This window comes from Sarcophilus harrisii, chromosome 1 (assembly GCF_902635505.1).
Source record: "Sarcophilus harrisii chromosome 1, mSarHar1.11, whole genome shotgun sequence".
Lineage (NCBI taxonomy): Eukaryota > Metazoa > Chordata > Mammalia > Dasyuromorphia > Dasyuridae > Sarcophilus > Sarcophilus harrisii.
Genome location: NC_045426.1, coordinates 91,251,610 through 91,266,131, shown reverse-complemented (window position 1 = coordinate 91,266,131; position 14,522 = coordinate 91,251,610). Strand labels below are relative to the sequence as shown.

General features: G+C 34.6%; 1 protein-coding gene across 3 annotated transcripts in view; it reads left to right on the top strand.

Moving 5' to 3' along the window:
- The window catches only part of LOC100922452 (KAT8 regulatory NSL complex subunit 1), a 132,703-nt gene that overhangs the window by 91,836 nt on the left and 26,345 nt on the right, over positions 1–14,522 (top strand). For all 3 annotated transcript variants that reach the window (XM_031960931.1, XM_031960924.1, XM_031960916.1), the window contains one exon: positions 10,629–10,821. In XM_031960931.1, the coding sequence (XP_031816791.1) occupies positions 10,629–10,821 (193 nt within the window). The remainder of the gene's footprint in view (positions 1–10,628; positions 10,822–14,522) is intronic.

The window sequence follows — 14,522 nt, the reverse complement described above, 5'->3', positions numbered from 1 at the left end:
GACTGAATAAACCATTTTAGCTCTTTGTCCCTCAAAAAGCTTCCCTAGATCTTATCTACTAAGACTTCCTTGGGTTGAGATTTGTAAGAGTTCCCCATGCCAATAAAATCATAGATTCTTCCCACAATTGGATATTATTGTTATTACAGCTTTACAGGATGAACTGTAAGCTAGAAAGAATACAAAAAAAGTAGTAAGAACTTGCCTAAGATGGTAGTGTAAATTAAAAGAAAGATATACAAGTGATGCTTCAAAGGAAGAATATGTAACAGAGCATAGTGTGGTAGAAAGATCATTGACTCTAGAATTAGAGAAACTGGGTTCAAATTATACCTCTGATATTACCTGTATTACCTGGAGCATTTCACTTACCCCTCCTGAACTCTGTTCCTTCTCAAAAAGTAAGGAGTTTAGACTATGCAACCCCTTTAGCTCCCTTTTTTTCCCCTAAATCTGTGCTTATCAGATATGGAGAAGAAGTAGTAAAAATTATTTACAGATTTTCAAGCCAAGAAGAATGTTGATTCTATTATGAGAAATAGAATGTTACCAAGAGAAATGCTTTGGGTTTGAGTTGGAATAGAGAAAGTTCACTTTTCTATGTTTTGAGTTTGAGATAGGATGTCCATGAGCAGTTAGGAATGTGACCTTAGGATTTAGAGGAAAGGAGAGATAAAAGTTGGACATAAATACAACTGTTAAGTGTAGAATTGATGTTGTCTGTGATATTAGCTATAGTCCCAAAGACGGAGGATATGATCATTAGGTTTTAAAGGATAGGAGGAGATAGAGAAATCAAAAGAACTAGCGAGACTAATTGGAATATTTTCTTGCTTTTAATTCCTTTGAACTGAGAAATAAGATTACCATTTTTTGTTAGAATTTATGGATTAAAAAAAAAAGTAAATAGGTTCAGAATAAAGATCTAAAGTCCATAAATAAAGTACATAAGCTCTCTATTTAGTACATAGACTTTGATATCTTTTTGTAACTGCTTAGAAGCTTTTTTGGGCCATACTTTGTTTTATCTTTATTGTCATCATTTGAAGTTGCTGTTTACTTCTCAAAATAATTAAGGTGATATTGCACCATTATTAAGGTTACTGATTCTTTTGAAATATACTACTTCTGTCTTTCTTGCCCATTTCTTACGTGTAGTGAGATGTTACTAGTTGAGTTACTTTTTAGTGCACAAAGAAAACCTTTGTGGTTGCTGAAAAATAAGTGCAGAAGTTATGTCAATAAATTATTCATTTACCCACCAAGACAAACCCAGGAACTATATGAACACAATTACGATTTTTCATGCATATAAAGTGAATTTAACAAACAATTGGAAAAATATCCATTGCTCATAGGTAGGTTGAGTTAATATAATAAAAAGGACAATTCTATCTAAATTGGTCTACTTGTTCAGTGCCATACCAATCAAACTGTCAAAAAATTATTTTATAAGATTTAGGAAAAATAACAAAATTTATCTGGAAGAGCAAAAGGTCAAGAATATTAAGGGAATTAAAGGAAAAAAAAAATACAAAGGACCATGGCTTAGCCTAAAACTCTTAGTATAAAGCAGCAGTCATCAAAAACATATGGTACTGGCTAAGAAATGGAGTGTGGTGGAAGTGGAATAGATTAGCCATATGACACAATAATCTGTGATTATAGTAATCTAATATTTAATAAAACTTCAGGTTGGATGGAAAACACTATCTGCATCCAGACAAAACTCACTATTTCACAAAAATCGCAGGTAAAAGTGGAAAATGTCAGGAACTCAGCATAGACCTATGTCTCACACCCCATACCAAAATGATGTTAAAATGGGTACATGATTTAGGTGTAAAGGGTGATACTATAAGCAAATTAGGAGAGCAAGGGATAGTTTAAAGAAGGTACAAATTTGACCAAAGAAGAACTAGAGAACATTATGAAAGGCAAAATGTACAACTTTGAGTACATTAAATTTAAAAGTTTTTGCACAAACAAAACCAACAGAAACAAGATTAAACAGGAAGCACAAAGCTGGGGAAAAACTTTTTATATCTATTGTTTCTGATGGTCTCACTTCCAAAATTATTATATAAAGAACTGTGTCAAATTTATGACAATACAAGTCATTCCCCAATTGATAAAATGGTCAAGGGATATGACTACATAATTTTCGGATGAAGAAATTAAAGCCATCTATGATCATATGGAAAATACTCTATGTCACTATTGATTAGAGAAATGCAAATTTAAAAACTCTGAGGTACCTGCGCACATCTCTCAGATTGGCTAAAGTGACAGGAAAAGACAATGATAAATGTTGGAGGGAATGGGGGGGGGGGAACTGGGACACTAATGCATTGCATTTTCAGCAGTGCGGAGTTGTGAAATGATCCAACCATTCTGGAGAACAATTTGGAATTATGCCCAAAGGACTATCAAACTGTACATACCCTTTGATCCAGTAGAGTGTCTACTGGGGCTGTATCATAAAGAGAGAATAAAAAAGGAGAAAGGACCCACATACGTAAAAATGTTTGTAGCAGCTCTTTTTATAGTGGCAAAGAATTGGAAAATAAATAGACACCCATCAATTGGGGAATAGATGAATAAATTATGGTTTATGAAAGTAACAGAATATTGTTTTTTATAAAATAATTTTTTTTAATAGCTTCCATGTATTCAACAAACATCTCTATGGTATGATGACTCCCATTTCTACTTGTACAATCTAACCTCTTTCCTGATCTGCGATCTTGCATGTCAATCTGCCCATTGGACATCTTAAAACTGGATATTTTGTCCTCTTGTGGATACTTATCCTATTGCTGATCTTGCCCTGCCAAGGCTCAGTCTTGGATTACTCTTTGTACAAAAAAATTGTTATATGAACAAGCTGATTTTAGAAAGGCCTGGAAAGATTTGCACAAACCAGTGCTGAGCAAAACAAGTAGAACCAGAAATACATTTTATGCAGTAATAGCAAAATTATGTGATGATCAATTATGATAGACTTTGTTCTTCTCAGCAGTTCAGTGGTCTAAGATAATCCCAATAAACTTTGGATGGAAAATGTCATCTGCATCCAGAGAAAGTATGAAGAATGAATGTAAATCAACACATGCTATGTCCACTTTTTTTTTCTTATTCTTCTCTTTTTTCCCCTCTTGTGGTTTTTCCCTTTTGTTCTGTTTTTCTCTCCCAATATGATTTATAAGGAAATAAGTTTTTTTTAATGGAGTGTGTGTGTGTGTGTGTGTGTGTGTAAAACCAAAAAAAATTATAATTTGTTAAGTGACTTGCCCAGGGTCACACAGCTAGGAAGTGTTTAGTGTCTGAGGCCAGATTTGAACTCAGATCCTCCTGACCTAAAGGGCCAGTGCTCTATCCACTGTACCTCCTAGCTGCCCCCCAAAAAAAATTTTTTTTAAAGAAAAAGAACCCAAATTATGGCATTATGTATTATGTATAAATATGTATAAATTATGTATTATGGTCTTATTACCCTGTTACATGCCCAATCCTGTGCTCAACACTGAGGACACAAGAAAAACCTTCCTCATGCTACTCCACCTCACCCCACCCTACCCCCAAAAAACTAAAACCTCAGTCCTTTCTTCTCAAGTTCACTTTCTAACTGGGTAGGCAACATGAAAATAACTATATTCAAATAAGATACAGAGAGTAAATTGGAGATACTCAATAATACTAAGAAAAATACATTGATGACAACAATAACAAAAAAGAACAATCAGACTTGAACCAGATTGGATATTAAAAGTGAGAGAGAGACTTGAACCAGATTGGATATTAAAAGTGAGAGAGAGTAAGAGCAATATCTAGATTGGGCCTCTCAGTGACATGGAGGATGATGGTATATTTGATAGTAACAGTAAAGTCAGGAGGGGGGGGGGGCAGTTTTTAGGGAAAATCTGAATTTTTTTTGTAAGTTGAATTTAAGATGTCTGTAGTAAGCTGTAAAAAGATTACCTTGCCTCAGTGAGATCCCAGTTGTGATTATCCAGCTAGTGCAATTATATGATCCCAGCCCCCTCTCTGTTCCCTCTTTCATTTCATTCAACAGCATGTAAGTAGGAACAAAGACAAAAAAGTAAGAGTAGTCCAAGACTGAGCCTTGGCAGGGCAAGATCAGCAATAGGATAAGTATCCACAAGAGGACAAAATATCCAGTTTTAAGATGTCCAATGGGCAGATTGACATGCAAGATCGCAGATCAGGAAAGAGGTTAGATTGTACAAGTAGAAATGGGAGTCATCATACCATAGAGATGTTTGTTGAATACATGGAAGCTATTAAATTAAATTAACCACAATAATATGGAGAGAGAAGACAAGAAACCAGGACAGAGCCTTTAGAGACATCCATGGTAAGTGAGTATAACCTAAATAATCTGTCAAAGGAGACTAAAAAGAAATAGTGAGATGTATAGGAAGAGAACCAGGATAGAGCAGTGTCATGAAAATCTAGAGAGAAGAAAACACCAAATCGGTGAAGATGATAGAGAGTATAAAAGACTGAAGAAAGATTAAAAGAAGTATGAGGATTGAGAAAATTAAATTTGGCTATTGAGATCTTGGGTAACTTTGGGAAGAACAGTTTGATTTAAATGATGAGTTAGAAGTCAGTGTAGAGAACTAAAAAGAGAGTAATAGGAAAGAAAGTAAAGATAACCAATTATAAAAGGCTTTTTCAAGGAGTTTTATCCACAAAAGAAAGGAGTTTCAACAATGTGGTGATTCAAGGCAATTCCAATAGATGTGGTCTGGAAAATGCCATCTGCATCCAAAAAGGAGAGTCGTGTATACTGCGGGTTAAAGCATAGCATTTTCACCTTTTTGTTTGTTTGTTTTTGCTTTCTCATGGTTTTTTCCCTTTTGATCTGATTTTTCTTGCACAGCATGACATATATGGAAATATGTTTAAAATGATTGCTTTCTGTCCTGGGGAGGAGGAAGGTGAAGCAGGGAGAACGTTTTGGAAAACAAAAGTCTGTCACAAAAATGAATGTCAAACTGTTTTTACATGTATTTAGAAAAATATTATTGAGGAGGGAAAAAGAAAGAGTGGATGAGAGCTAGCAGAAACAAAAAGATAAAATGAGGAATTCTTTAGGGCAGTGTGGATATGAACATATTTCTAGTCAGTAAGGAAATAGCCAGTGGACAGGGAAATTTGAGGATCAGTGAAAAGAATAAGCATCCTAGAGAAGATAATATGCTATGGGAATAAATAGGGTGGGGATTGGTTCACTTATGCTTATGGCAAGGAGAAAGGCTACCTCTTGTTAGAGACAAAGAGGAAATAGTATTGGAAAGCATCCAGGTGATGGGAGATGAGGAAAAAAGAGGGAACTCCTAGCAAATAGGTCTTAATTTTTTTTTCATTGAGATGAGTCAAAGTTCTTAGAAAGTAGGGATAGAGGCGTGCTAAGGGAGATTTGACTAGGGAAAAAGTAGGGAAAAAAGCTATAGTAAGCTGTAAAAAGATTACCTTGCCTCATTGAGTTTCCAGTTGAGATTATGTAATAAATTTGTAGTCAATCCATACAACACAATTGTGTGATCCCTCTCCTTCTCCCTTTCTCTCTCCCTGCCCTACCTTTCATTTTACACTCTGGGGGTAGAAATAGAGGCAACAGTAATCCAAGGCTGAGCCTTGACAGGGTAAGATCAGCAATAGGTTGAGGAGACACAGGAGAGCTCTGCTTCACTAGGAGATCAAGATGGAGAAAAGAGGAGAATATAGCTAGCGCAGTATCAGTGGCCTGGGAAAGAACTGAAGAGTACATGGATTGAAAGCAAGGATAAAAAATAGAATTTGGTGCTTGCATTTTTGTTTTTCTTCCCAGGTTATTTTTCTGAATGCAATTCTTCCTGTGCAACAAGAGAACTGCACGGTTCTGCACACATATATTGTATCTAGGATATATGGTGACATATTCAACATGTATAGGACTGCTTGCCATCTGGGGGAGGGGGTGGAGGGAAGGGAAAAGTCGGAACAGAAGTAAGTGCAGGGGATAATGTAAAAAAAAATTACCCAGGTATGGATTCTGTCAATAAAAAGTTATAATAATAAAAAAAAAAAAAGGTGGGGAGGGGGAGAAGAATAGAGTTTGGGATTTTAAGGCACAGGGAGAAATGCAATGACAACAGATTATGGTCAAACAAAGGAATTTCAGAATTCGTAAATATGGAAAATGTTCATTTATGGATCATGAAAATATCAACGTTATGACTTGTCTAATTGAAGGAACTGGAGGAGTAGATCATGGGAAATGAGTAAGAAGATCATGTCCATGGTAGAGCAGCCCAGTATTTGAGTGGGCCCTAGTGAAGAATAAGTTGATCCTGTGGAGTTATCTTATTCAGACAGAACTATCCTGTATTGGCATCCACTTTGACCTTATACAATTTGGAGGTTAAAACCTATAGACTCCCAAGAAAATAAACAGGATGGCCACCACCAGTTTGTTTACTGACACACATAATTAACATAATAATCAACGTAATTAACTACCTTGTTTGGGATCCTTTCTCATAAAAGGTTTCACTTCCCCTCCTTGTTAATTGCAAATTCATTAAGAACTTTGCTTGTGTACTAAGTGTCTCAATAAAGCTTTGCCTCTTGACCTGAAGATGGTTAGAGTCTGTGAATGTATTATGGATGACTCCCCATCTTTGTGACTTGTTGAACCTCATTGATCTACACATCTTGTAAGAGGTTTGGGAATTTGTATGAAGAGAAGGGATTACATCTTTATTTTTATTAATCTCTAAAATTAAGCATTTCTTCCCATTTTATTTTATGCATTAAAAACTATTTTGAAAGGAGTACATGGGCTTCACTATATTACCAAAAAAGTACTGGAAATAAAAAAGTTAACCCGTGATGTAGAAGGTGGTGTTTGAGATGTGTCTTTAGGGAAGAAGGTTATTTATATGAAGTAGAGAGAGGTTGGTACAGACACAAGGTGGAATATTATTTATAAGGAATAAAGAGAAATCCATTTGGTTAGGATGATAAAGTGTTAGGTAGGGGGAAATAATTCATCTTGAGGCTGGAAAGATAAGTTGGGATTAAGTTGTAAAGGTTGGCTTTAAAGGCTGAACAGAGGAATTCCTGTTTGATTTTATAGACAATAAGAAACATTTTAGGAGGGGAGTTAGATGCTCAAATGATAGCTTAAAGAGATATTTTTTTTGTTTGTTTTTTGGCAGCTGTGATGTGAAAAGAGGCTTAAGACATAATCAATTAGGAATCCATTATAATTTTGACAAAAAGTGATGAGATCCTAAATTAAGATGGTAGCTATGTGGACAGAGAAGGGATCAGATATAAGAAATACCAAGATTAAAAATTAAATCTGGTAATCATTTGGATAGGTAGAGTGAATGAGAGGGAAGAGTTAAAGATGTTAGTGAGTATGTTGAGCTGGGAAAGTGGAATTATGGTGGTACATTAGACAGAAATAGGAAAGTTTGGAGTAGGAGTATGTTTGAGGAGAAAGGACATTGTGTTTTGATTGTGTTGTCTGAGATTTTTCCAGAACATTTAGTTTTAAATGTCCAATCAATTGGTGTTAAGGGATTGAATCTCATGGGAGAAATCTAGAGCCTCTAAAATATATAAATCTATAAAATTTGGTATTACATAGATTTGGGATTCATTGGCATAGAAATGATCATTGAACCCATGGAAAATAATGCATTTACCAAAAGAGAAAGTATATAGAGCTAAGAATACCAAAGATATCTAGTTATGGGTATGAAACAGATGATGAGTGAATGAAGGAGACTGAAAAGGAATAACCAGATTATTAGGAGGAAATTATTACCAGGGAAGAGTACTGTCATGAAAGCCCAGAAATTCCAGAGAGCCCAGAATGAGTTTCCAGGAGGAAATTACATTCAGCTATATGAATGAAATGCAGCACCTAGGTAGAGAGGGCTACTCAAAAGATCATTGATGAGTGCCACATAAGGATTGGCTGAAGAAAATAAACAATGTTTAGCCTAGAAAAAAGAAGCTCAGCTGGTTCATGATAGCTTTTTCAAAGAATTGACAAGTATTTTCAGTGTGAAAGGGAATTTAACCTTCTTATTGACCTTACAGGGTAGAATCAGAAGCAATATATCTAAACTATAAAGAGGGAGATTTAGTCTTTGTGTCAGGAAAGACTTTTTAACAATTGTCAAGTATAATGGGCTGTTTCAGAAGTTGCTTGGTTTCTCTCGTTGGAATTCTTCAAACTGGGAATGAATAATTTCTTGTCTGATTTTATTTAGTGGTACTTCTGAACTGTCCTGCATGGTCCCCATAAATCTATATTATAGCAGGTACAAGACTACTGTGAGATACGGCTTACAATACAATATTACATATTGTACATACATATATGTAACATACAATACAATATTGCCTTAGGACCTTCCCTGCTACCTAAGAGGTAGTTTATAAAGCATCATGAAAGAAGTTTCTTCTTCTTTGGGAAGGTAATTTTCCATACCTTAAGCAGCCTTGTTGGTTCCAATTATTATTTCTACAGAAAGCATTTTAACTTCTTTGAACATCCTAAGCAGTTTGGCTTTTTAGGAGTTCATATTGCAAAGCTATAGTGTGTTTAAACCACTGCTAGAATAAATGGATTCAGGCCACTTTACTTTTCTAATAAAGGTGTCTTTTTTTAAAACAAATTCCTCAGGATAACATTTCTCAAACTGTATATTTTAAGGAACTGAAACTATGGGACTAGTTCTAGAAAAGAAGGAAGGAAATATTTGGATACCTTCATTTAAATTTTAGGTCCCTTTACTATTTCACCTCATGTTTTCTATGTGGATCTCCCACTCTTTCCCTACTCAAACTAAAACCCTGCTTTATCCAAGGTAGTCTGTATACCTATTGTTTAAACATTCCTTAATATCCCTATTAGATAAAAAATTTAAAACCAATTGACATAATATTTAATCACTAGCATCTTTCGTGTATGTTTGTGTGTCCCCATCCATCCACCCATCCCCTCTAATGCCAAAAATTAAAAATCCTTCAGAGCAGGAAGCAGGGGTTTTGCTACTTTGCATTCTATACACAGGAATTAATATAGTTGGATTGAGACAAATTAAAATTCTAAGCAAGGAGGATAAAAATATACATTAAATATGTGAAAGTGATACATTCATTAATCTCTGTAGGAGAGTTTTGGCTGAATTTTACAGGTTATTTTTAGAATGCAAGTGTCCCCAGAGACTTTGAGCCACCACTGGGGATAACAGATTGGCTTTTCATTCCACCTAACTTGATCCTTTTTTCTCCTACCTCACTCAGCAAGTAGGGAATGATGTATAAAAGCCATGGGGAAGGGGGGGGGTCTAGTTCATATATTCTGTAGAGAAACCTAATTACCTGTGCAGAAACAGATTCACTATGTAGCCAATGAGAGTCTTCTTATGATTCTTGATACTACAGTAGAAATAACTTGAGGCTTCACAAGACTCTTACCTTCGTCTTGTTCATAATTTAAAAAAAAAGACAGTGAACATATCTAGCTTAGAACAGAAAAGCATTCCTATTTTCTAGTGCTCCTTTTTATCAACTAGTCACATATTCATCAAAGAATTATAAGCTGGATTAGTGTATGATGTATTATATTCAAGGGAGTAATTACATTTTTATCATTTAATTTTATAATATTGGGAACATCCTCTTCAATTCCATAGCATTCCTAAAAGGCCTTCTAATTCTTCAAGTATTCTTTAATGAATGCTGGAATTGAGAGTTTTCTCAAACAACTTGGGCAGGGTGTGTGTGTGTGTGTGTGTGTGTGTGTGTGTGTGTGTAGGGAGGGTTGAAAAAAGTTCAACATCTAATGGAGCAGTAATGAACTGAACTAGCTATACCCAGAAAAAGAACTCTGGGAGATGACTAAAAACCATTACATTGAATTCCCAGTCCCTATATTTATGCACACCTGCATCTTTGATTTCCTTCACAAGCTAATTGTACAATAATTCAGAGTCTGATTCTTTTTGTACAGCAAAATAATGTTTTGGTCATGTATACTTATTGTGTATCTAAGTTATATTTTAATATATTTAACATCTACTGGTCATCCTGCCATTTAGGGGAGGGGGGTGGGGGGGGTAAGAGGTGAAAAATTGGAACAAGAGGTTTGGCAATTGTTAATGCTGTAAAGTTACCCATGTATATATCCTGTAAATTAAAGGCTATTAAATTAAAAAAAAAGAAAAAAAAAAGAAAAAAGTTCAACATAATTTTATAATACTTCAAATCACCTCTTACACTGGAGAAATTGGACATATTCTCACTTCTTTTCCAGTTAGTATAAATTTGTACTTGTTAGATTCAGCTGTTGTTTTTCTCTAACAAATAGCCATGTCATTAGTATAATATTTTGGCATTTCTGTCAGAAATTTTTCCTTGAAAAACTTCAAAATGAGAGAAATGGATATAAGTAAGAGTACCACGAACATAGAAAAACTCAAGAACTAGAACTGATTTCTTGAATCCTAATTCTAACAGATTTCTATTATTCAATATCTATAGTTTCAGAAAAATTGAGGGATAACATTTGATTTGTTCTCTTTGATTTGCAGTTCACGGCCAAATTCCTTGGATAACAACTGTCCTACTGAAGAGACATTCAATAAACGGAAACGATTGGATTCTCCAGCCACTTCCTTCTCTCCATATGATAGCAGTTGTATTGCTGCCCGAATTCGCCCCTTGTGCAGATACAGGAAGCGCAAGCTGCTCCGGACCAACACAGTCTCATACCTCAGTAGAAAGGTAGATTTAAATTTTAGGTGGCATTGTATATCTGGCTAAAGCAGTTGATGACCAATGCACGAATTTGAGGATAACATTTAACAAAAAAAGGAACTACGCCAGGCTCTTTGCTAGGTGCTGATGATATTAAAGATAGGCAAAACAAGCATTCCCTGCTCTCAGAGAGATTATAGTATGATGGAAGAAACAACATGTAAATAGTTACCTACAAACAGGAGATAGACAAAAAAGGCAGTTGTGTTAAGGGAGGAATCAGGAAAGACTTCTTGTAAAAAGTGGTGCTTGAAAAAAGCCAAGGAGACCAAAAGACAAAGATGATGAATGGAAAAATTTCAGAAATGGAGAACAACCAGTGAAAAAGTTTTTAAAGTTTAAATTTGAGTTTCAAGAATTCTATTCCTTATAGTTTGTTTCTTTTACTATTCTGCTCCTTAAAATGTAACCATCAGCTTCCTCATTTGCATATTTCCTCTTAGAAATAATTAAGTCCTTCCACCGACCCAATTTTACATGTTGATATTTCTTATACCTATCCTTTCTTTTTTGTCATCATCCTAAATTTGTACAACCTAATATTACTAAGTCCTTTGACTAGAATATAGAAAGGAAAGGCCTAGTTGAAATATGTAAGATTTATCTGCACAGATATTTATATCATAGTTGTCTGTGTCCTATTTATGTTCTTGTCCATGAGTCTTTAGCAGAGTGTATAGTAATGAATAAAGGATTTCATAAGCAGTTTTCAAAATCTTAACCCAAAGTAAGTACCTTCACTTAACATTAGAAATATTAGCAAATGACAACTATTTAGGTAATAATTCTTTCTAGACATCTTGATTTAAATTTAACTTTTTAAATTTGTGTTTTCCTTTGCATAAAATGCAGGATCTTTGAGGCCGTTCATTCAAAAATTTGAAGATATATTCAGCAAACATAATTCTTTGTACAGAGATTATGTGAATATAATAGTCTTCTTAAAAATGATATTAACACCAGGATTTGGACTTGTCTATCTATACCTTTGTTTTTAAAATAATTTAAAATACTTTATTATTTCAGAATTTATGATTTGATGAGCATAAAATTAAATTATTCTTTTTTTAAAAAGTTTAGTGCAAGGAAATTCTGACATTTTATCATTCAAAGAAAAATTAAAATCCACGTCTAAAAAGAAATAATAGCTTATTATAGGGAAAAGAGAGGAAGGAAATAAGCATTTTTCTATAACCTTCTGTGTAACAAGTATTTTACAAACATTATCTCATTCAGTTCTCACAACAACCTCATGAGGAAGATTCTTTTATAATCCCTATTTCACAGTTTAGGGGCAACAAGTTAAGTGATTTAACCAGTATCACATATCTAGTAAGTGTCTGTTGCTATATTTGAACTTTGGACTTCCTGTCTCTGGATCCAACACTCTACCCAGCTATCTATCTAACTACCTAGCTGTCTAATTGCTGCTAATAGATCAGTGGCATCTGTATATATACTTGGGGAGACACAGGAATCACTGATTGTGAGCACATCCTGACAAAATTTTTTGATATTAAGAGCAAGTATTTCTAAATTGTTTTAAAAATAGTAGGGAGCTTATTTTTAGGGCTTTAAGGGTGGAATTTTTTTTGTCTTAAAGTGGAATTTAAAATGTCATTCTGATGGTAGTATTAACAAGAGAAGCAGAAATTCGATATAGCAATGTAGCTATATAGCCCAGTGCCTCAGACATAGTAAGTGCTTAATTAAACATTTACTGAATTAAATATTCATTTTAGTTATGTAAAGAAAAGTATAGTAAGATTTTATTAGAAAACTTGTTAGCTTATCAGATTAATTTCTTTTTTTTTTTTTTTTTTTACATGACCAAACTGTTATTTTGCTGTACAAAAAGAATCAGACTCTGAAATATTGTACAATTAGCCTGTGAAGGAAATCCAAAATGCAGGCAGGCAAAAATATAGGGATTGGGAATTCAATGTAATGGTTCTTAGTCATCTCCCAGAGTTCTTTTGTTGGGCGTAGCTGATTCAGTTCATTACTGCTCCATTGGAACTGATTTGGTTTATCTCATTGCTGAAGATGGCCAGGTCCATCAGAATTGATCATCATATAGTATCATTGTTAAAGTATATAAGGATCTTCTGGTCCTGCTCGTGTCACTCAGCATCAGTTCGTGTAAGTCTCTCCAGGCCTTTCTGAAATCATCCTGTTGGTCATTTCTTACCGAGCAATAATATTCCATAATATTCATATACCACAATTTATTCAGCCATTCTCCAATTGATGAGCATCTATTTAGTTTCCAGTTTCTGGCCACTACAAAGAGGGTTGCCACAAACATTCTTGCATATACAGGTTCCTTTCCCTTTTTTATGATCTCTTTGGGATATAAGCCCAGTAGTAACACTGCTAAAGGTATGCAGTGATAACTTTTTGAGCATAGTTCCAAATTTCTCTCCAGAATGGTTGGATCAGATTCATTTCTAAAATCCTCAATAATATATGAAGCTTTTGATCACAAGGGGAGAATTGAGAATTCTTAACTCAAAACTGGTGGTAAATATATTAAGAGTAAATAAGAATTTTACGTCTTAATTTTCAAATGAAGAAATTAAAAACATTTCTAGTTATTTGAAAAAAATGCCCTAAATCACTATTGATCATAGATATGAATTAAGACAACTCTAAGGTATCACCACACCTATCAAATTGGCTAAAATGACAGGAAAAGATAATGATGAATGTTGGAGGGGATGTGGGGAAACTGGGACACTGATACATTGTTAGTAGAACTGTGAACTGATCCAACCATTCTGGAGAGCATTTTGGAACTTTGCTCAAAAAGTTATCAAACTGTGCATACCCTTTAATCCAGCAGTGTTACTACTGGGATTGTATTCCCAAAGAGATCTTAAAGGAGGGAAAGGGACCTACATGTGCAAAAATGTTTGTGGCAACCCTTTTTGTAGTGCTAGAAACTGGAAATGAGTGGATGCTCATCAGTTGGAGAATGGCTGAATAAGTTATGGGATATGAATGTTATGGAATATTATTGTTCTTTTAGAAATGATCAGCAGGGTGATTTCAGAAAGACCTAGAGAGACTTACATGAACTAATGCTAAGTGAAATGAGCAGAATCAGATAGTTGTACACAGCAACAACAAAACTGTATGATGATCTGTTTGTGGCAGCTCTGTTTGTAGTGGCTAGAATCTGGAAAATGAATGGATGCCCATCAATTGAAGAATGGCTGGGTAAATTGTGGTATATGGATGTTATGGAATATTATTGTTCTGTAAGAAATGACCAGCTGTAAGAAATGACCAGCAGGAGGAATACAGAGAGACTTGGAGAGACTTAAATGAACTGATGCTAAGTGAAATGAACAGAACCAGGAGATCATTATATATTTCAACAATGGTACTGTATGAAGATGTATTCTGATGGAGGTGGATTTCTTTGACAAAGAGACCTAATTCAGTTTCACTTGATCAATGATGGATAGAAGCAGCTATACCCAAAGAAAGAACAGTGGGAAATGAATGTAAACTGTTTGCATTTTTGTTTTTCTTCCCGGGTTATTTTTACCTTCTGAATCCAATTCTCCCTATCCAACAAGATAACTGTTTGGTTCTGCACACATATATTGTATCTAGGATATACTGCAACATATTCAACATATATAGGACTGCTTGCCATC